Below are 22752 nucleotides of genomic sequence, written 5' to 3'. Positions count from 1 at the left end.
TGTAGATGTTACCATTTTCTCCTGATAGATTATTTTCCTATTCTAATATTTTCACTGGGTGTGCATATATTGATTTCAGTAAGACTGCATTCTATCCTGAGTCATTTCAAGACAATGTGTTAAGTACTGTAATGAAAATATGCCCAATGCACAGTCATTTAAAAAATTTGAAAAGAAAACAGTGGTCAACTCACATTTTGTATGGATGGGTGGGGCTAAGACCAGGAGACAGTTGACAGAGGAGGTAATTATGTATGACCTGAATCTTCAGGGGTAAACTGTACACCAGATTTTAAAGGAAAGAAGAAGGTTGGCATGAGCAGGTAGGTTTTGGGTAGAAATAAATAAGGACAATAGCATAACAGGTTCAGGAAAAGAAAAGGTTTACTGTAGGTGAATATAAAAGGTGAACTTAAGAGCAATGTGGGTAAGGTCAGAGGAAGCCTTATATATACTCTACAAAAAGGAATTCTGACTCCCTTCATTAGCAGACAGTCAGAAATTACAAAGGAGGATCACTCTGGCAGAGGTGTGAAAGACGGATTAGAGAAGTGTAGGTTTAGAGTAACGGGAACTCCTTAGGAAGCTGAGAAAGAAAAGCGATGGAAACAGGTATTGAAAGAAAAGAATGGATTTGAGACATAGTTATGATGCAGGATTGACAAAAATGAGTGCCACTGGCATGTGGGGGTGGAGATAAGTTCTCCAGGCAGATTCCAAGAAGAATTCTTTGGTCTGAATCACTGGAGAGCAGGCAACAGCATCTCTCAGAGTAGAGAGTACAGGAAGCAAAGAGCAGACGCAGATTAGCAGGGCAGGATGTAGGTCTGGGCAGAGGAGAGAGGCTGTGAGTGAAAGATTTGGACAGAGATTGGATAGTTTAGAACGGAACCTGCTTCCTGGACCTTTGGAGAAAGTTTTGGTTTGGAGATAACATTCTGAAAATAACAGCCAGAACTACTAAATGAGCAAGACAATGGCAGAGTAAGCAGAAAACTATCAAAGCGAGACTCTGTGGAGAATGTGTGTTGAGTAGGTAGGCAGAGAGGGCAGAACTTTAAAGAGCCTGAGAATGAATGGTGTGAAGTAGAGTAAGAGGCCAGAAAAAGGTGACGATAGAAATGGAAGAACTGAAACAGAAAAGCATGATCAGCTGTGTAACATGTCGACGAATTAGTTAAGACTGAAAAATACCCTTGAGGTTTGACAGTCAGAAGGTGCCTGGTCAGCAGCGTGTAAAGTTAACCAAAGAGGAAAGGAAGAGCCTAGCAGGAAAGAAGAGAGGACCTTCAGTGGTAGGTGAGGGGGGTGATCCGTAAGTTTAAGAGAAGAGTTGTTATAAAACGGGAGAGGCTGAGCACATTTACAGGTCCCCGGGAAGGAGCCAGTAGAGAAGAAAAGACTGAAGACACAGGAGAGGCTGGATTTACCAAAAGAACAACATCCCACAGGGGGTGGGGAACTGGGATTAAGACCAGAAGAGGAAGTGCTCCTCAAAAAGGCAAGGGCACAGAGACATGGGCCTCTAGGACAAAGAAGCTCCTGGGGTAAAGGTGGAAAACCAAGAAAATTCAGCATCAGTGGAAAAATGGACTTTTCTCATCAATTTTCTTTTTTTCTCAAACTACCATGACACCTATCAGGGAAAAAAGCTCCATAAAGGCAAAGATAATGTCTGGACACAGCACTCAATAAATATTTGTTGAAAAAAAAAAAATCAATGAATGAAAAATAATAGAAAAAGATGACTAAAGAATTTTCCTTTAAAATTCAGCTTAAAGATAGTTTACTCTTGTCAAAAAATAAAAAAGAGAGTCAATTCTTATTGAACGTAGGAGTTGCATCTTGGAAATCAACATCAATCAGAAACAGAATCAATAAAAAAGAAAATGTAATGAATTAAGGTTTATAAAGCAGAGGGACTTCCAACTTTCATAGGAGGATGTCGGTTCCTTTTTATTCTTCAGTGAAACCCTCATTTCAATTTTCCTTAAAGCTTCAAAATAAGAAAGAACTGCAGAGACACCCAGATGCATTTTTGAGCATTGATGCACCTCTATCAAAATTGCTCAGTATTTCTAATTTTATTTTGAAGAATGGACTTAATGGCCTCTTTTCATACAATGTTCTTTGCTGTTCTTATTTCCACTCTTACATTAAGAATGTTTTCCATCATACTTAACATGGCTGCAAAAAGCAAAAAGAAACATGCAGATCAGAAATTGATGGCTTTGTTGATGCTAAGCACCCTGACCACACTGGGCAGAGCAAGAAAGCTGTCAGTAGCTGGCACAGCATTGCTGCTGACAGGGAATTCTAGAAGCCACCAGGAGAAAAAGGATACAGATGTATTAACACTCAGAAAACAAAGTGGCTAGGTCAAATGTGACTGTACAGAACATATTATATTCTAATAGCCAAATAGCTAACATGAAGGCAGTGAATAAATATAATTAACAATAGGTTCAAGATAGTATGAGGTTAAAACCACATGTCTTTTAATATGGAAAAGTTATAATGTAAGATTCTAAAAACTTACTAAAAGAATATTTAATATCCATCAAGTTTATCTTGAGCTTTTAAACCAGGGCCACCCACTTACTTATGATTCATTTGCTCATTTTGAAAACATTTTTACTATTATGGACCAGAACCACATGATTTACAGTTAGTTACTACTCACTACATATGTTTGAGCCTCCCAACTGGGCCCATGCATGCTCGTTGCCTCCTATGATGGTCCTATATCTGACTGGCTCTTTATTAATCCCTTGTGTGAAACTTCTCAATTCCCTCTTGGATTGAATTTGTTGTTTTCAAACACTAGCCTACATATTGATGGCTGCCTACGAATGCTGACTTTAAGTTGCCAACTATCTTTCTTTCAAAAGCATGGTTCTCAACATCAAGGCAATATTGTTTTTACTGTTACTGATGTTGAAATTCCTTTTCTTTAAATAAAAGTGGCAACCTACATTAGTTGACAATTATTTTTTCATTGATTTGTTAAATCCCAAAGTCTGGGGAAATACAGAGTGAATTAATTTAAGCTTCCCTTGTTTTTCCAACTTCCAAGGCTGTAAGACAGTCTATAAATACTACCAAGATGATCTGCACACCCTGGCTGGGCCATGCCTGGCCCCCAGGATCTCTTGCCTGAGAGTTTCCTTGACCCCACAAGACAGGAAATCAAAAGATTTCTTGAAAAGTTGTTTAGAAGAAGTTTAAGTTGTAAGCAGTTTTTAGAACTATAAGATCCTAAAAAGTTATCACTTACTCCCAAATAATGATTGAATATAGTATTTTTATAATTGCAGATTTCAGTGGTACACTGGCTAAAATAGAAGAATCAGCTATGGCTGTTAGTCCCATAATGTGGATGATTAATACAGACATAATGTTGCATAAAAGAAGCCAGATATCAAAGAGGACATATTGTATTATTCAATTTATATGAAGTTCAAGCCTAAGCAAGACCTATCTATCTATAATAACAGATATCTCACTGATGGTTAGTCACCTCTTAGGAAAGAGTATTCCCATCAGCATGAGACAGTTTTCTGGGGCAATGAAAATGAGCTGTATCAATAATCTGGGTCATAGTTATACTTGTGTATACATTTATAAAAATTCATACAAGTATATGACTATATATATATATAAATCCATGTGTAAAAATTTACACATTAATGTATGTATACCATAAGTCAGTAAAAATGAAAAAATAGATTCGCTTCCAAAATATTTATAGATTCTGAATTCATAAGAGTGCAATTAAGAAACTTCCATATTCTTTCACTAAAGAGTGATATCCTAGAAACTTTCACTTTTTTCTTCTTGCTATGTATCAAACACTTTCCCACCTGCTTATGATGTGGTTGCTTACAGGAATAGGCATCAAAGAATGCTCAATGAATTTAAAAATAGTAACTGCCAAATAATTGCTATTCTTCCACAAGTACTAATAACTACGTGAGGACATCAAAAACTCCAGTATTCATTTCAATTGCAAAACAACAGAAAGCGTGGATCCAGCAATCCCAATTTCAAAACCACTGCTCCTACCAAAAAATGAAATAAAGGTAATTAATAACTAAATCTTCCTTTCTGATACTTTCACCTCTATTCTTTTTATCTGGCTATTCTTGCTTCTCCTGCTTGAATCAAAGAACTTGCCTTTGTTATTAAATAACAAACTCTCAAGAAAATACTGTTGCTTAGTTTGAAGGTTTCTGTTTGTTTTTATTACAAAAAGAAGATTAGAAAGGGTTGACTCTGAAATGATAAGTATTTCACTTGTAGTACCACGTATTAAATAAAATACATAGTAGGCAGTGTTAATGATTGAATGTCGAAGTGACAATTACAGGAAGTAAAAAAAACTGAAAATGATCAGGAAAGAGCTCTTGGTATTATACAGAGGCCCTTGAAACAAAGAACGCAAAGCAGAAATAAAAGAACAAAATGAACAAGAGTATGAGTGCGTGTGGGAGTGTGTGTGTACATATGTGTTTTCTGAGGAGCAAGGAGAATGGTAAAGTAATTTCCCAAATCATACAGAGAATACATATCGAAGTGTAGGATCTTGTTTTTCCTATAGGTATTTCTGTTACTTTTGATAACAAATTACATTATCAACTTAGGTTTCAAAATCCAATGTAAATGGGCCTGTGGCTGGACAGAAACATATTTCACTGGATACTGAATAAGCATATTTTGGCTTTTGTAGTCCAAGACAAATACATGTTCAGAATACCAGCACACAAATTATGTAAATGTTTTGCACTGAAAAGAATCTATTTTTTTTAAATATGGAAGCCTCCAATAATATAAATTGATAGCTATAAAATTTAATTGATAATAATTAAAAAACAAAGCCTGCATCTAAAGTATCAGCTTAAATCTAGGTCAAAATCACAGCCACAGTCATGATGATTTTAGATTTATTTAAAAATATAGTTTTAGACCCATATTAGCCTTACAACATAAGAAAGCCACTTTCTTTTTGTCTTAAGTGTCAATGAAACATGTACCAGTTCCTGGCTCAGGAGAAAAATAGCAAAATACAAAAAGTGTAGCAGAGAAGGAAAAAAGAGAAGAGAAGGAACTCCGCTGCAGGGAGCGGTGGTCCCTCTAACAACTGCTCTAGCCACAGCCAAGACATGAGTTCCTCTTACCCTGCGTCAAAAATGGCGCAACACAACTATAACGCCTTGACTTGGTCAATAATAATCATCAGCATTAAACCAAAGTATAAAAAAGAAACTTAAATGAGCAAGAGTGGAACAAACGTATCTGTCCAGAGCTCTAAGGCTGCACAGTGTATTAGACAGACTACAAAATGTACCTGGCAGTTCAGTTTCTAGTTAACTACATTTTGAATTTAGCTTCTGCTTATGCATCTCCAGGAAAAAGACTGTCTTCCAGGAAAGCTTCCCTATTTCTGGACTGCCTTATTCATTGGAAAATCCTGTACACAATCAAATCTCTTTGACATCCCACCAACTAAGTAGTTCTAATACAGATTTATACAACAATAAAAACCCAAAACTGTTTCATCTCTTTGAAGTGACAGACGTTTATGTATTTGAAAATACATATAAAATATTGTTTTTCTTCGTCAGTTGTTAACTAACACATCCGTTTCTTCCTAATGTTTCTCATCAGGAATGGCCTGAACTCTTCTTCTGTTACCTAGCCTGTAATATGTTTCTTCTTTTTGACATTACTGTTTAAATCGGCATTGATATTTGAGTTAAAGCCTTGACTGCCCATTTCAGTCAGTAATATAATATTGCTGGTTGGTTAGTTGCAGCTGGTGTTTAGCCATATATCACATAACACATTTTGAAAACACAGAAGTTGAAGAAATGCTTAGAAAAACAATTTTTTAATCTCCAAAAGTTAATCTGAAGATTAAAAGCATTTGACATTTATAATATAAATTCAAAAGCAGTTAATCAAATATGGGTTTACAATCTCAATATACCACTACTCAGTCCTTCACAGACCTTCACAGGTCAGATAGTCTGAAAACATAAGAATACTTTTTATCATTCTGAGGACAGGAAAAAAAAAAGTCTTTCATAACAATGCAACTAGATCCACATTTTCTCCCACGCATGAATAATGTATGACTTACAATGCTATTGGCTAGACTGTCTAATCACCAGCATACTTCAAAATGTCTACATAAGCTTTACTTCATTAAGAACAAACAGGTATCTGTATAAAAATATCACATATCTATAAATGCTCAAAATAATATTCTGTCAAATAACAATGCACACAGCAAACTGACACAGGTAGGATAACTTTTGTGCATTTCTCATAGATAAAAAATATTGGGAAAAGAAATACATAAGAATTATTTCAGCTTGTGACATTCATGCTTAAATAAACTTAAATCCCTCTTTCAAAGTAAACTGTACACACTATATATACACACCATATATATATATATATACACATATAATCTCTATATACATATATATATATAAAATCAAGGAAAGATTATATACATAATCAAGAAATAATCCAGGAGATATTGTACACATTCTAAATCAAAGTGAAAAAGAAAATCCATAGAAACAGAGTAAAAGGCTAAATAAGAAAGCTTTTAAAGCAAGGTTTCATCAGTTAGAAAAAGTTTTAAAATCTTGGAAGGGGATTCTTTATTCATAAGAGAATGATAAGGCGAATGTACCTTTATGCAACCATAAGCTCCCAATGTAGTAATAAAAGAAAAGGGCAGAGGAAAAAGTAAATTTCTAATAAATATCTACTAAACTCAAAACATGAAGCTCAGTTATAAGAATAGTAATTTAATTCAGGATGAATGCTGTAAAAAGTAAATTTCTAAATCACCTTTGTTTCTGTATTTTATTCTATGACAAATACTTCCTATTTCCAACAGAGGTAAAAAAATGTAAAGCAACAAAAACCCAACTACACAATTTTTAGATAAGAAAAATGATCTACTTCAGATTCGTTTCTAAAGAAAAAAAGTTTTGCTTCATACTCATATCTGATGAAAAAACATTCACTTCCAATCAACAAATATTTGCTAAACATTTGCCTAACTTAGTTTTTAAACAAGTGTTTTTGGTACCCCTTTACTTAGAAGATACATCTGATCCACTGTCCTCCCTTCGCTGTGGAAGTAACATTGGGAAACGGAAAGTGGATGTAAGAAGGTTTTGAGAAAGAAACATGACAAAGGGCAGAAATCCAGGATGTTACAGGAATGCAAACTTGGGAGTTTTGAAGACTAAAATGGTCTTACCAAACTCATTCACTTACGAGCAAGGATTAGTGCCAAAAAGTTGAACAAATCTTCTGTGCCAGACGAGGCTTAGACTAAAATATATACCCCGCAAGTGGTTAAGTGATTATGCCACAGTTATTTTCTATTAGATTTGTTGGCAAAGATTACAAAAAAACACAACAACAAAAAAAACCACAGGCCTTCTGCAGAGCAGCCCACCAACCTGGACTACTCCTCTAGGAGCAAACAGCAAACCTGCAGCCCCCCAACAGCTGCTCTTTAGAAAGCATATGTATCTGTACCTGGAATGACACGTCGGATAAATCCTTAGTAACATCTTGATAAACCGAGGGCATAACATTTGCTCAGTCTCTTTGGATCATGCTACATATCAAAGATTTATTTTTCATTTCAGGAGACCTAATTGTTAGGAGGGACAGAGGGTTTTCACTATATCAAAGAGAAGAGTGTTAATTACTTCTCTCTTACAAAGAAGGCTTCTTCAGTATCCAAAACGCAGTAAGATGAAACCTTAGAAAACAGTCGTTACTGATAGCCATTATATCATGCTTTCTCTAAGCCTCGAGAACCTTTGGAAAACTCAGACCTAGTCCCAAAAGATTTTTATAAATCTAATGCCCTGTTTGTTGTCTAAATGACAAGAAGAAATTTCCACCCTGACTACACGGTGTGCAAGCTTCTTACTCATGTACCCCAACATATGCACCAGCTGCATGCACCCCCATTCGCGTTAGTCTGTTTACTGTTCTTCAAACTCTTCCTTTTCACTTGGCATTTCTTCTGGCCAGGCCATTCTACCCCAGATATTCACATGGCTTCCTCTCTCACTTCATTTTCATATCTAACCAGATGTCACTTTCTCAGGCCTGGTTCACCCAATCCAAAACAGTGTGCCACTACCCTGACCCCAAAGCCATCAGTCAGTATTCAATTCCTAACTCTTCTCTGTTCATCTTCATTAAATCATCACTACCTGATACTGTTTCATGTGTTTTCCTGTTTCACTGTCTGACTTTTCCACTAGACTAAATTCCATGAGGGCAGACTTAGTAGTTGCTAGACAGAGAGGACTTGGCACAGAATAAGTGTTCAATAAATTTTATTAAATGGATGGCAAATGGATTTTTATTATGCTTAATTATAACAATGAACTTTAACATCTTTGATCTACCAGGATGGTCACCATGTGATAATGTAAGTACTATAATTCATAAAATAAAAAACATAAAAATAAAAATGTTATCAGAATCATCAGTTATTTTGGAGTTCCATCTTCTTTTCGCTGCCCCAGGTTTGATTTCAGTTATTTCGTGGCCTGACTTCAAGCACTGCTTAACAATCACAGGCACTTCAAAACTACTTCACAACCAGGACACGTGTAACTTTGAAACAGGTCCCTGTACTGCTGCTAACCGGCAGTTTCTACATCTGACAAGATTAACTTTTAGAAGTCGTCCTCTCTGTGATTAGAGACAAACAGCATTAGGTGGTGTGAATACAGTCCCTTGTTCCCTGCCGTTTTGCCTTAAGGAAGGCATGCAGCCGACCAGAGGGATGCTGTCTGTCACCAAAGCCCAAGCTGTCCTTAAGTTTCACCTCCCTAACTGACCTAAACGCCAGCCTTCTCTTTCCTGCCAATAAATATTTCATTTTTTATTCTACCCTGGAAGTCTTTAATTGCTGTCTGAGTTTAATGAAGTGTGGTCAATAATAAATAGTGCAAAGCACTCACGGCCCAGATATTCAATATTCAAATTGTGTTCAACAGAGTAAGCATCAGTGACATTTTTGCAACTTTAAATACCATCATCATCCACTATGTCTCCAGCCTCCTACCTCTGCCAAGTCACCCTGACTGCAAACATCTGTTCTTCAATTGTCTCATAAGAAACACACTTTATGTATGCAAAGTGTTCACTACCCTGAAGAGCCAAATGCCTTTTAAAAGCTAGTTGAAGCAAATAAGCAAAAGAAACAACACATCGTCATTTGGGCTTTTAAATTTTATAAATCAGGCCTTTTGAGTTCCTAAATACCTAAAAGCATTTCCCAGTCACAAAATCATAAAACTTGAAAGTGATTTGACCAACATCAAAAATTAAACTGTGGTCACTCCGACACACCCCAACCCACTTTTAGGGGCCTATCCTCTATCACCCAATGTACAAAACTCCTTTCCCTTGCAACAATGGCTCCAGTACTAAAAGAATGATTAATAAATCATTTAATAAATTAATTTCCCAAGTTTGCTCTAATTGCAAAATGTAACATGCATTCCCTTCAGTAGATAATTAAGGTTACATGAGGTCATAAGGGTGGCACATCCTAATCCAAGAGCTGGTGTCCGTAGACAAAGTGGGGCAGGCTGTATGAGAAAGCAGTGAGGCGGCTTCCTTGGGCTCATGTCCTCACTCCTGATTTGTCCTCGCAGGCAGACTTGGAATTTTTGTTTCTCAAGCAATAATGGGCAGGATTAAATCCCACCAACACCTTTCTTTAACGATTTCACCTCTGAAACCGGAAGCTCACCGTTGAGACGACTGAGTGCAGCAGTCAAACACATGACTCTGTTTTCATTAGTAGTGCTCCCCACCAATTTGAGTAGTGGCCCTAAATACATGCAATATGTACGTACATACATGCAGAGAAAGAAATAACGCTGGAGTGTTTTCTAAATATTTTAGATAGATGCTGCAAGCATTTAGATTTTTAAAAGGGTAAGTTTTGTTATCAGCCATTTTTTCTATATGAAGGGACTCTACTAACAAATCTAATGTACAATGTATTTTCTGCTTTTAGAGGACAAAGAATATTGAGAAATGCAAAAACAAAAAATAAATAAATTGTTACTCTCTCCGCTCAAAACCACACAAATAGTAGCCACAAAGTCATTTCAAATTTCTTGAAGTGGCTACATTATATATTAACTATAACTAATAAGGGTTACACTGCGTCAAACTGTGGTTGACAACTCAATAAAATGGGCGTTTTTGTTAAACATTTACTTATATTCAGATCACAGTTAATAATTATCAGGTATAATTATTCAAAAATAATTTTTGTAAAAAAAATCTAAATGTATGTCACAGCAAGATGAAAGGAAATATGCCATTCAAATTTCAACATTAACATATCTTCCTTCTGTTCCCAGATTCAAGTCCCATAAAATAAAATCCATTATTAGAGTGAATCTATCCATTCCTCTTGAATGTTTCTAGAAAAAGCTAAAAAAAATATCAATGTGTCTGTGGCAGTGAAAAAGTATGAACTGTATTCTTTTCAGGGTCTCCATATTGGTGAAAATATTTCACAATCTACCTAGGCATGGCTAGAAACCATTTCCAATGTGTTTTTGTTCCTTTAGACCCACAAGCAGAAAAATTGATCAGTTGGATCTCTTACCATCAAAAGCTTACATCAGGGTTTAATTGCACACAACGTCTAGTTAGGCAAAGAATAAAGTAAGCTACATAAAACCATATACCTCATCTTTCTAAAACTTCATCTCTAAGATACAGTTTTCTGATTTCCTAACACAAAAGAGTAAGGAAAACCATTAAATAATCAAGGCAAGGGCCTGGCAGAGTTCATGGTCAGTGAACACACTGGAAGTCAGTGTGTTTGCTCCCAACATCCTATGAGATTCCCTAGTGCTAAGACTGCAGTAGTTAAGAAAAAAGTACAAAATTAAGTTACCAGATCTGGAACTTTGTACAATAATTTTATGGGAGGACAGTATAAATGACTGCTAAAAGTATAGAAAACAGCATGATGGGAATCTGTGTGGTGTTCTTAACAGAGTGTTCAACATGGAAGACCTTTAGGCTGCCAAGAAAACACTGTCAGCTGAATAAAAATTATGTGAAGAACATTTTCAATAAATGAAGTGTAGAATAAGTGTATGCAGTTTCAGGAAGAGAGGCCACAAATATTGCTCCATACGGGGAAGGGTAGCAAAGGAAAATGAAGGACCTACACACTTGCCAGGGTTTCTTCCTTGCAGTGAAAAACATTGGAGTTCACTAAGAGATTGTGTAAGATAACAGTGAAAATAGTTAAACAGGTGTTGATTTGTGAGAAAAGCCAACTGATGGTAAGTTCCTTCTGAAGGATGTGTGTGGCTTTTTAAAATATGATGCAAGTTATAATAATTACTATAATCAATTATTAAAAGTTTTGAAAAATTGGGGTGAAAAAATAATGAGTCACCGCATACAAGTATAAACACATGAAGAGGTGAACTACTGGGTAACAGGACATGTGATTGCTCAAAGATTTCTTACTGTTTTCAAGAGAGGCTGTAATGATTTACATACTAGGTATGAGACATCCCACTGAGGCAGGTCCTCTCCAACAACTGATGTTTCTGCCAGCCATGCAGTTACCAAGTGTGCAGCTTTAGGCAAGAATTCAATCTTACTTTTTTGTTTTCCCCAGATCTGGTACAGAATCAGAGTCCAAGAAATCGTTGGTGAGTAAAACTGAAGTGAAAGAACCTAGATTTGAACCTAGATAGCATGCTGTGGTTTTCATTTTACATTTCAACCCTGTGTCTTTTTCCCCATCTTTCCATTCTTCTACACTGCCTCTCCCACTATGTTAACGGTTACAAGTTTTGTCTACATAAACTCATAAAAATAAGAGTGACTATTTCTAAACAAGAGTCCACATCAAACTTTGAGAAAACACTCATCATATCTGATAAACCTTTGTTGATTATAAATACATGAATGACTATAGAAGTGAAAATATATATATATACTAATATGAGAAAGCTGATTCTTCTCATTACCAAAACTAAATTTCCAAATTTAGAAGAAGTCCAAAAATCAGCAGATGTTGAAGTGTAAAAACTAAAATTAAAAAAAATACTGAAAAATCTTAGTCATTTGAAGTTCCATAAGCCCATTATGAGTTTTTCAGCTGACTCTACAATGGGTTTCAGAAGCATGGTTGCAGTTTAAGCCAAAGGCTGATTTAAAGTCTATAATTATCAGTTGCTTAGAAAGGAATTAACTTACCTTGCAGACCACATAATATTCTTGTGACTTCCATTAAGAATTACACAGAGAATGAATGAATGATAAACTATTTATAGCATGTAAAACTTTCTCCAGGACTGATCGATAATAAATTAAAATTCTGATTGAAAATGGAGACCAAACAAGCAAGAAAGACTAGGAATATTACTAAGTCTTAAAACAACTCTTAGTAAAGCAGCATAAATATAATACTAAAAATTGTCAAGAATTGTAATAAACTCTACCAGTATTTTACCAGAAATGCATTTTATTAAGTGTGAAAAAGTATATGTTTTTATCCATTCTCCTAATTCCATGTTATAAAAGAAACAAAAAGTTTATGGGGAAAAAATCTTTTCAAAAGTGGTTATTGACAATACTGCTAAAAAAACCTTTCAAAGGGTTTCTTCTATACTCAGGAACAAACGTTAGCATAAGGATTCCATTTATCCAAGCCACACAAAACTTGGCAGTAAATTATGGAGTTAAATTTAGGTTAGGAGATGCCTACAATGATTAAAGTATTTTGCCATTTTCCTAACAATTAACAACACTAAGTAGAAATCAATTGTAACTGGAGAAGAGAGTGAGTAGTAAACTAATTACCAAAGTCAGTTGATATATATAAGCATTGTTACTTAATCCAGAAATTCTATATGTTGTAATTTACCTACTACTTACATGTGTGTGTATATATAAATATATAATCAGCTAAATCTATAGAGCAATAGTGTTCATTCTCTTAATTACATGATTCTTAAATAACATGAATTTACTTGCAAATGTTTGCTGAAACAGATTTTAAAGTTAGTAACATTTCTTCAAAATTATGTTTTATTGCATGAAAGTCAGGCTTTTTTCTATTGTTTGATTTATGTATTTTTGTTTTTGCATTTAAAACTAATTGGGTAGGGTATACCAGTACAATTTTAAAACCTGGTTACCTAAATAAGAGATATGAATTGAACTAGGTCTGACAATATCAAATTAATAATTCTTGGTTAAAAAGAAGGTAGGATAATTCCACTAATAAACTGCTTATGTTTTGGAAAAGTAAATACAATATTACCTCTGGCCAATTTGGTAGCATTTGTTTAACTGTTATTCCAAATATTATAGGAGTTATCTGAGAATGTTAATGTGAGGACCTCAGGTACATAACTTTCAATGAACATGAGTTTCTGGTCCATTATGTGAGAATACAAGAAAAACATATACTGGTTCATTACAGAGAGAACATACACAATTAGTATTATATATTTATGCCCAAAAAGTACCCTTTTTTGATCAAAAACATATAATTCACCACCTTAATCTTTTTAGCTGTATAATAGTGTTAACTATATGCATATTGTTACATAACAGATCTCTTCATCTTGCAAAACTGATGTCTTCATCTTGCAAAACTGAAACTTTAGATCCATTGAACAACTCCCTTTTCCTACACCCTTCCAAAAAGTTTTTTTTTTTTAATGTACTTAGAGCTTAGAAAATTTCTAAACAAAGTATCATGGATTCTTATTTTCTTACGATCATAGTATCCCAATAAACAGAGCGTTATAATAGATATCACTGTAGTCAACATCAACTTATCCTTCACATATATTTGCTATGTCTTTCTGTTTTTGTAAATCATATTTAGAGACCTGTCGATTCTCAGAGAGTATATAAGCCACTAGTGTAAATTAGTAAGCAAGCTCATGGGTCCACAGTATTTTCTAAAAAGGACCACAGAGTCAATATTTTCGGTTTTGTGGTCATAGCAGTTCTCTGTAATATTCAGCTCTGAAATTGTAGCACAAAAGCAGTTATGGGCAATACATTAACAGATGGGCATGACTGTGCCAATAAAGATGTATTTACAAAAACAGGTGGCAAGCTAGACCTCTCCTATGGACCATAGTTTGCCAACTCCTGAAATAGATAATAGGGAAGAGAAGGGAGGACAATGACAGAGAGAAGGAGGGCAGAGACAGGAACCAGAGTAGGAACAAGAGGAAATTGAATGAAAGTACTTATGGAGTATTACTCCTGAGAAAAAGTAGCTACTTAATGGCACTGACATTATATGTTCTATTGATGAACTTTGATAGTGAGGCCCAAGAAAACGGAGCAAATTTTTTCTTATGACTTGTTTCAATACTGACTGACCTATTGGCATTCAGTACATCAGCATAAATAATGAAAATATTGATCTTCATTAAGTTCATAGAATTTGACTTACCTTAATAATGGATGGAATATGACGGTAATATTTCTGGCTCCAGGTTTGCAGACAAATTTTGTTCCTCCACCTTCAATTAAGTTGTCATCAGGACCCCCTTTTAGAAAGAAGGCAAGAAAGAGAGAGAGAGATTTAGCTCATTAGGATTTCTACAAAGAAATAAGCCAAGTCTATCTAGATAAATGAGGAACATCACTGAAAACAGTTGCCTTCAATACCTACAAAATTATTTTTAATGACTTGATCCAGTTTTCCTCATTAAATGAACTCTGGATTAGCATTTTCACTCAAGTGAGAATGTAAAAGCACAGTAAAAATAAAAGGTCTGCTTAAACAAACAGTGCAAGTGGAAAAGACAAGTAGTGACTCTATAGCATCTTACTATGCTGGTGGACAGTGACTGCAATGGGGGGAGGGGAGAGGACTTCATAATATGGGTGAATGTTGTAACCACAATGTTGCTCATGTGAAACCTTCATAAGACTGTCTATCAATGATACCTTAATAAAAAAAAAAACCAAAAAACTGTAAACCAACATAAAAAAAAAGAAACAGAGCAAGAGTTAAGGTCAAAATCTGGGTCTCTAATCACCAGTGTCTATGTCAATACAGTACATGAAATTTTCAGGGATAAGAAGGAGTACCATTCAAGGTTGCCCTGGACTGTCAAAATTGGAGCAGACCCATATAAACTGCACTGATCACATTTCATCAAATCTAATACCCCACTAATTGTAAAACACACTATTGTTTTAAATAACACTAAGAAAAACAATTCTACTAATTAAACTTATAATGCCTCCATATTACTTAGAATCTTTTTTTTTCTGATTGAAAAGCTCCCTAGTTTAAATATATAAAACTAGGTTACATAATTTATAAACAGATTTATATAAGATTTTTAAGGCTTTATTTAAGCTTTTTAAATAAATAGATGTTTACCACAAATCTCTCATACATATTAAAAAAGAAAAATTAATTGGTTAAGGTATTCTTATAACTGTAATATTCAAAGTCCAGCTCCTCTGAATGATGCAGAATTGTCAATATCCTTGTTTTCGAAACAATGTCACTTACTGGGTTTCTTCAAGTAGTGCATCCAGGATTTTATTCCAAGCCGCTGATACCCACTGTGTTTAAAGCCGGGATGCTCTTGATGCTATCAGAAGGTTTAAAGAGAAGGTGTTCCTGTACCAAGCAGGACTCACACTCTTTCCTCAAAGGGTCCTATCCTCTAATGGTTCATTGATTGAAACACTGAAAGGTCACGGTGTGAGGAATAACCTCTCAGCTCACGCATACTGTGGCAAAAACAACTCATTAGGACTGTCTCCAGTCGACAGCTAGTAAGATGCCATTGATTTAAGATACATCCTAATTTTGGACAGTTTAGAACAAGAAAAAATGTATGTTCTTAGGATGGTCGGAGAAATCTGCCCCTTCCCTCCCCCTCCACCACCACCCCTCCACCCACTCCTCCATTTCTTTCCATTACACTGAAGCCCCTTTATGTAATCCCGGCCTCTCTCCATCTTTCACCCACTCCGGGGGAAGTGAACTAACTACTTTGGTAAAATTGAGGGAAAAAGCTGGCATGAATGCCTCAGCAGCCCCCTTATTCCACTTTAGAAACATGAGCGCCAATATATAGTAAGTGTTATCTTGCTGAGTTTAGCAATAAAGGTCCTGCCTTGTCAGAGAGAAGCTCCAGCGCCTTCTGTAAATGGGCAAGGAGATGTGTGTAGCTCTGGTGTTCAGTTAGCAACCTCGCCTGGCTCTCAAACCAGGCTGCATCCTTCAGTGTAGCTTATATTAACACAGAAGTGGTAGTTTGCCTGCCAGCTACCTTACTTATGCTATTTCTTAATAGTTTCAGAACTCGGACAGGAAGAACAGATGTTATTTAACGGGCTTCCTCAATAGCCTAACAATCTGCACTTACGGTATTTCATTTCTTTTTTTATAATCAAAATTTTTCTTTCTAATTATACTTCTTTGCAGGATACCAAACACAAATAAATCTCACCTGATTTATTATCTATCTTAATGGTCTCTGAGGCTTCCTGGAAACTGACTGATAAAAACATGTGAAGCTTAAGAAATCCATACCCGGGATCACTGAGACTTCCCAAAGGCATCGGAGTCTAGACAAATCCATTTGGATCAGTTGTTTCCACCAACTAATCAGAGCATGGTTTTTCTTAAGGAAAAAAACAGAAAATATAGTGGCACCTACAGCTCTTGATTAAAAAAGATGTGCTGTCTTTTTTTATTTGGAAAAATAAGCCATCCTGTTATATTATATTTGCAGCAGAGATATTAGTGTTCTGCTCAGTCAGTGGTTTTGCTGGGTTAAAAGGAAAGCAAAAGAAACCTGCCAAAACTACCATAACTACTATTCCTTTAATTAAAAATTCTCCTCAAAAGGTCACATGATATGGTTACAAACTAAAAAAAAAACAAACCTGAATAAATAATCTGTTTTAGCAACATATCTCTAAGATGATAAAATCTAGTCAGTAATGAATCACCAAGGAAATGTGTGTATGTGTTAAAAACAACCGGTTATATTCTGCACTCTAGGAACAACATCAGTATCTTCTTATGAAATCAATTCTACATAAAAACATAATACATCCATCTACTGAATATGAGCATATCTTTTAAGGATAAATTTGAGTTGATCTCCAATGGTTTCTAAAAATTCTGAAGCTCTATGGTATTGGGCATTCAGTAATTGAATACTGACTTGAGTAACCTAGCTCCAGTCAAACTAGTACCTTAATGGACACTGAAAACATTGTATGCATGCATGCCCACCTCTAGGCCTTGGCCTAAACTGGGCTCCCAGCTGGAGGGCTGTGTCCCCTCCTACCATTCCTTTAGGCATCATGTCTAGCTTTAAACTGTCAAATGTCTCTCTCCCAATGTCCACGATTCCATTGACAGTGACTTCATATGAAATAATCTATGTAACCTTAACATAGGCCACTTCTCCTATTGTCATTTGATTTCTAATGTTTATGCAACTTTTCCCCACCTGGGATGTAACTTCCTTCAAAGTGGTTATAAAAGTATATACTAGCTGAAGGAAGAAAGAAATGAAGACCTAACTTAGTAGAATGTTATTAAAATTAGATGAGAAAGTATTATAGGCAAATCCTTTGTAAACCTAACCAATGTAAACAATTCTCTCTGTGTCAAAAACCTAACCATTGTAAGCAATTCTGTGTCCTTTCCAAAGGTAGTACGTGTGCTTCACAAACATTTGTTGATGATAATCATATGGGGAACACAGAAAACAGAAGATATATTATTACATATTATTAAAAGTAAGGCATAGGATCCATTAGAAATGTCAGTGAGAGGAAGATTTGGTTATGAATATGCACCAGGCTAGAAACTACATAATTGTTTCATTGTTCTAAATTACTGAGGCTATGGAAAGATGATTATTGGTTCACACAGTGGGGTTAAACTAAATAAAAAGTGAAGTTTGGGCAGAAATATGAAAAAAAAAGACTTTTCCTCCCAACCTCAACCCCCAACCAAAATTCTACCTACAGAAACCTCACATACTCTCCCCAGCCCCATTACCAAGTGCCATCTACACTGTATTTGAAGTGACTTCCTCTTACCACAAGTCCAAATCTAGCTAGCTTACTAAATTACCAATAAACAGCACTAACCCAGTGAAAATATTCTTGAAAATAAAGCTGTCAGAACCAAAAGTTAAGGCCATGGCCAAAGACCATACGGTCTGTGAGGCTCTATCTTGATATTTATTCTAACATTTCAATATTCTGGGTGAGGAGCAAAGCTTACCTCTCCCCACATGCATTCCTGTAATCAAGTAACCTGGGGATTGTTGCCATGCCATAAACATTCCCTAGGAACACATCCAACCCTGAGAAAAGCACAGAAAGGCCAGCGCCTCTCGCTCCCCTTCATTCATTATGCTTACAGTCTAACCTCAGCTCTCAAAGGCCAAGTGATAGGCACCAGAAATGGTGATGGATAATTGGAAGGAAAGAGAAGCTGACAACAGTAGCACAGGTAGAATATAGATATTGTGTGGAGAGGAGGAGGAGAACCAACCCAGTCCTATGTCCTGTTTCTCACAATGCACCAGGGCCACCCACTGACTGGGGGAATGATAGCATTTTAGGACTTGCAGGCTAGTCCCATCTCTTAGAATTCAGTTACTTGTAACTAATCAGCTCCTAAGCTTATTTATTCCTTAATTCTTCCCAACCATAAGTTGATACAGTGTGTAATGAATATAGTCACCTTAATAAACAGAAATCCCAAACCAAAGCCTCAGAAAGAAATGGAAACAAATGTTCTCACTGAAAGACTATGGTACAGTGGGAAGAATAAAAAAGATCTGTGCTGGACCCAGATCAGCTACATAATATTTTAAAGTGTCATCAAATTAACTCTCTAAGCCCCAGCTTTCCCATTTATAAAATACATATTGCAATAAACTCTTTCGAAGACATGTGGTGATTTTTATGTGAGAAAATGTCCCAGAGGGCATTCAGTACAGTGTTGACACTCAGTAATCTCAAATAAGTGGTCATCTACTTTTCACGTTAGAATTACCAAGCAGTTAAGGATCTAACTGATAAAACACACACGCACACACACACACCATCATTATTCTTGCTGCTTCAGGCAAATTGTATAAGTCAATATCATTGAAACCAATTAAAACATGTCTGTCTTATTTGGGAAACAATATTATTGCAGTGCAAGGTTTAGAAAATTGCTAAGAACATTTATAGCATTATGAAATGAGTCCCTCTCTACTCTTCTTTTTTTAATTAATCCATGTAAGATGTATAGATGTTAAAATTATGAATGCTTTGTGCCAAGTACTTAGATGAAAATATATAGAATATAAATGGTTATTTTTGTTGAGCCACAGAGAGCAGCATGCCTCATCTGATATTTTTTATTTGTCCTAGGTTTAAAGTTGGCCTTTCCACGTAGAAAAGAACCACAGTGAAGGTGAATTCTTTTACAGCAAATATTTTGCTTCATAAATACTTTCTAAGGATTATAAAAGAGCATTCAGTACAATAAATATGGAATTCCTGACTGCATCAATAAATGGCATCTTTAATTGGCTCTAAGAGCCAACTGAATGGTCTAAGGATTCCCAGAATTCATAGCTGTCACCTTGCCAGAGGTGTTACTGTTTAGGTCTTTTTAGAAGGGCCTATTCTTAAAGCTCAAATTATCATTATAATTTAATGTTATTACTCCTGCTACCATCAACAACAAACATGTTACAAGGGACTGTAAACGAGCTAGATTGGCACTATATCAGGAAGGAAACAAAGATAAAACACCCGCATTACCCGCAAACAATTTACTAGTACAGTCAAGCCAAGCAAACCAGGATTGGTGGTAATATTCTATTGGTCATGGGTAAATTGCCCTTGGACCTGGGAAGAAAATCTAGGCAACAGACCCCTTCAAGAAAAGGATCATTTTTTGGACTCAACTCTCACGAAGTACATAATTATTAACAATATTGTTTTGTTCACGGATGTATCACTTGTGCTTAGAATAGTTTCTGGCACATAATAAGAACTCAGGAGACATTTGTTGAATAAATATATGAATAAACAAATGAACAAAAAAAAACCGATGTCTCTTTTAGACCAAGTGAATTCTAAGTACAAACCACCTAGCAACAAAGAGCATCATCTGCATGCAGTATGCTTGGTAAGGAACCCACGTTTTAATCAAGTGCTGAAAAAGTATATTAAGATACTATTTGTAGAAGACAGTCTCCTGTACAGAAACAAATTAGTTATCTCCAGCATCGGAGACATAAATGCCTTGCCTTTATTTCACTGTTCAATTATATTTTATTCCTGGGTAGTTCTAATGTTGTGCTATAGATAATTATGACAGGTGTCAAGTATTTCAGAGGGTCCATGTAGGAAGAAGGTCAAGGGAGGGAAAGGGGATTCATATTTATTAGATACCTACTAGGAAACTGCTACTGTACTGGACCCTTTACAAAAAATACCTCACTTACTCTGAATAGTATCCCTGTAAATTATTACCTAACACAGAGCTGAAGAAAGAGAGGCTCATTGCAGGTTGGAGGGAACAAAGTGTCTTGCTCGAGGTCACACACATGGTAGGTTCAGTATTCAATTTTTTTTCTTACTATATATATATACTATAATGTGCTTAATACCATTTTATGTTCCCAAGAAACTCACAGGTTGAATAAAATGGCACAGATGATGGGAGATGCAGGAAAATACTAAAAGAAGGAGCAGAAAACCCTGGTTTTATGGTAGTTTGACACATAAATGCATTTGCATGGAATCAACACTCAATATAGCAGCTATTTATCCAAGTCAGTGCACAAAAGCCTCTTGGATCAAAAATGTAAGTGAAGCTGAAGGAGAACAACATTCTATAGATAAAACCATCACGCAGATGATGGTTCTGAGGAAACACACTGAATAGTACAACTGAGGCCAGAAAGAACACATTCCTCTCTAATACAGACCCAGCAGCAAGAGTCAGAATTAGCTTTACTTTTCCCATCTCTGCTGACCAGCCAGTACTGGGTAGAATGACCCCTCCACTCAAGACTCCTTGCAAACGCTCCTTGGAGATCTAGGAACAGGATGATGGGAAGAAAGAAAAAGTCTACCCTTCAGAGAGGAACTTTGGAGAGTCTGACTGTATTAATGCCCAAAACACTGATAGAGGCCCAGTTTTTCCTGTTTCTCCCTTTAAATAAAAAAATAGGCCTCCTTTGGTTCCTGGTAAATGACTGTTACCAGAGTTCATTTCCACATGTCCAATCATCTGAGGCCCATACAGTGTCTTACAGCATCCTCATGACACAGAAAATGCTTGGAATCCCACAACGATTATCCAAGAGTTTTAGTTTTAGCAAACAAAGGGAAAAGAAGGTGGGGCAAAATACAAAGTTTTGAAAAGTCTCAAAAGTCTCACAATAAAATAAGCAGTCCTAGTATGTAAATTAAGTTCATTTTCTTTTTTTAAACTTAAAACCTTGTCTCTATTCCTTTTTTTTTCAGCATTATTAAGGTTTCCATGGTAAAAGTGTGTAAGATAAAGTGTAGTGTTGTGATGATTTCATATGCACCTACACTGTGAAAGGATCCTTCCACCTACTTAACATATCCATCACTTTTTGTTTTTTTGGTGAGAACATTTAATTTCTACTCTCTTTGCAGATTTCAATTATACTATACCCATGTCTCTATTTCTGCTGTCCTCTGTAACTCTTGAAAACCTGAGCATGAATTTTGGGCTATGACTCATGAAATACATCCTCCCTCTCCCAACCCCCTCCACTCGCAACTTAATAAGAACATGACAAACCCTGTGTGAAGAGCAAGTGATGTTGGTGGGCTTTTTTGGTCCTCAAAAATTATATTCAAGTAGGGATGACAAATATCACTCAGGGTGCCACTCCTCGCTCTAAGAAGCACTGGCAGGCGCTGCTAACCAATGAGAATCCTTCGTGTTCTCCGCAGTCCCAAGTGGTCAGGAGCTGAAAACTTACCTTCCTGTGGTACCGAAAAACCATGTCTCCTGCTCAACACTCTCCCTTCATCAGAATTCAAAACTAAACCAGAACAATCAAATAAACCAAAACAAAAAAGCTCTCCTGGGCATTGTGTCAGAGTACTTTTATCATACCAAACGGGTCTCTTAGGAGTGGCATGAAGAAGCAAAGACTTAGGAGCTCCTGAGACCTGAGTAAATTCGTGCTTCATTTCCGTAGTATGCTGGAGGCTTATGGTGAGTGGTTAGGAGCTGAACTAATCTTGGAAAAGAACGGGGGTGAAAATATTGATGCAAGGATCCCTTGGTAATCCTTCTCTATTGCTGAGGGCCCAGGTGGGATGAAATTACTGGAATACAGCAACAGCATGTTATTTATGCGATATTCTAGAGCAAAAATAAGAGTGGAGAAGAGAAACTTTGAGAGTGAGAATTAAGGTTTTACCAGCTGGACGTGGTCAAAGAACAGGAGAAAAAGGACTAAAGGTTCTGGTAAGAAAGAAATTCAGGTGATTAACCACAGATGGGTCAAGCCTTGATATGAAAATGTCTGGAAAGGGCCTGACTGAGGAAAATGATGGAAGCTACACTTGGGGGGTCTTCATAATGTCAAAACAGTATTCATGGCTGGAGTCAGAATGAGA

At 36.1% G+C, this 22752-nt stretch overlaps 1 protein-coding gene across 3 annotated transcripts in view; it reads right to left on the bottom strand.

Moving 5' to 3' along the window:
- The window catches only part of EXOC4 (exocyst complex component 4), a 797616-nt gene that overhangs the window by 393726 nt on the left and 381138 nt on the right, over nt 1-22752 (bottom strand). For all 3 annotated transcript variants that reach the window (XM_036905582.2, XM_057504775.1, XM_057504777.1), the window contains exon 10: nt 14534-14630. In XM_036905582.2, the coding sequence (XP_036761477.2) occupies nt 14534-14630 (97 nt within the window). The remainder of the gene's footprint in view (nt 1-14533; nt 14631-22752) is intronic.

Source organism: Manis pentadactyla, chromosome 7, assembly GCF_030020395.1.
Source record: "Manis pentadactyla isolate mManPen7 chromosome 7, mManPen7.hap1, whole genome shotgun sequence".
In the NCBI taxonomy this organism is placed as follows: domain Eukaryota; kingdom Metazoa; phylum Chordata; class Mammalia; order Pholidota; family Manidae; genus Manis; species Manis pentadactyla.
Note: the sequence above shows the minus strand (reverse complement) of the source record. Positions and strands in the feature narration are given on the sequence as shown.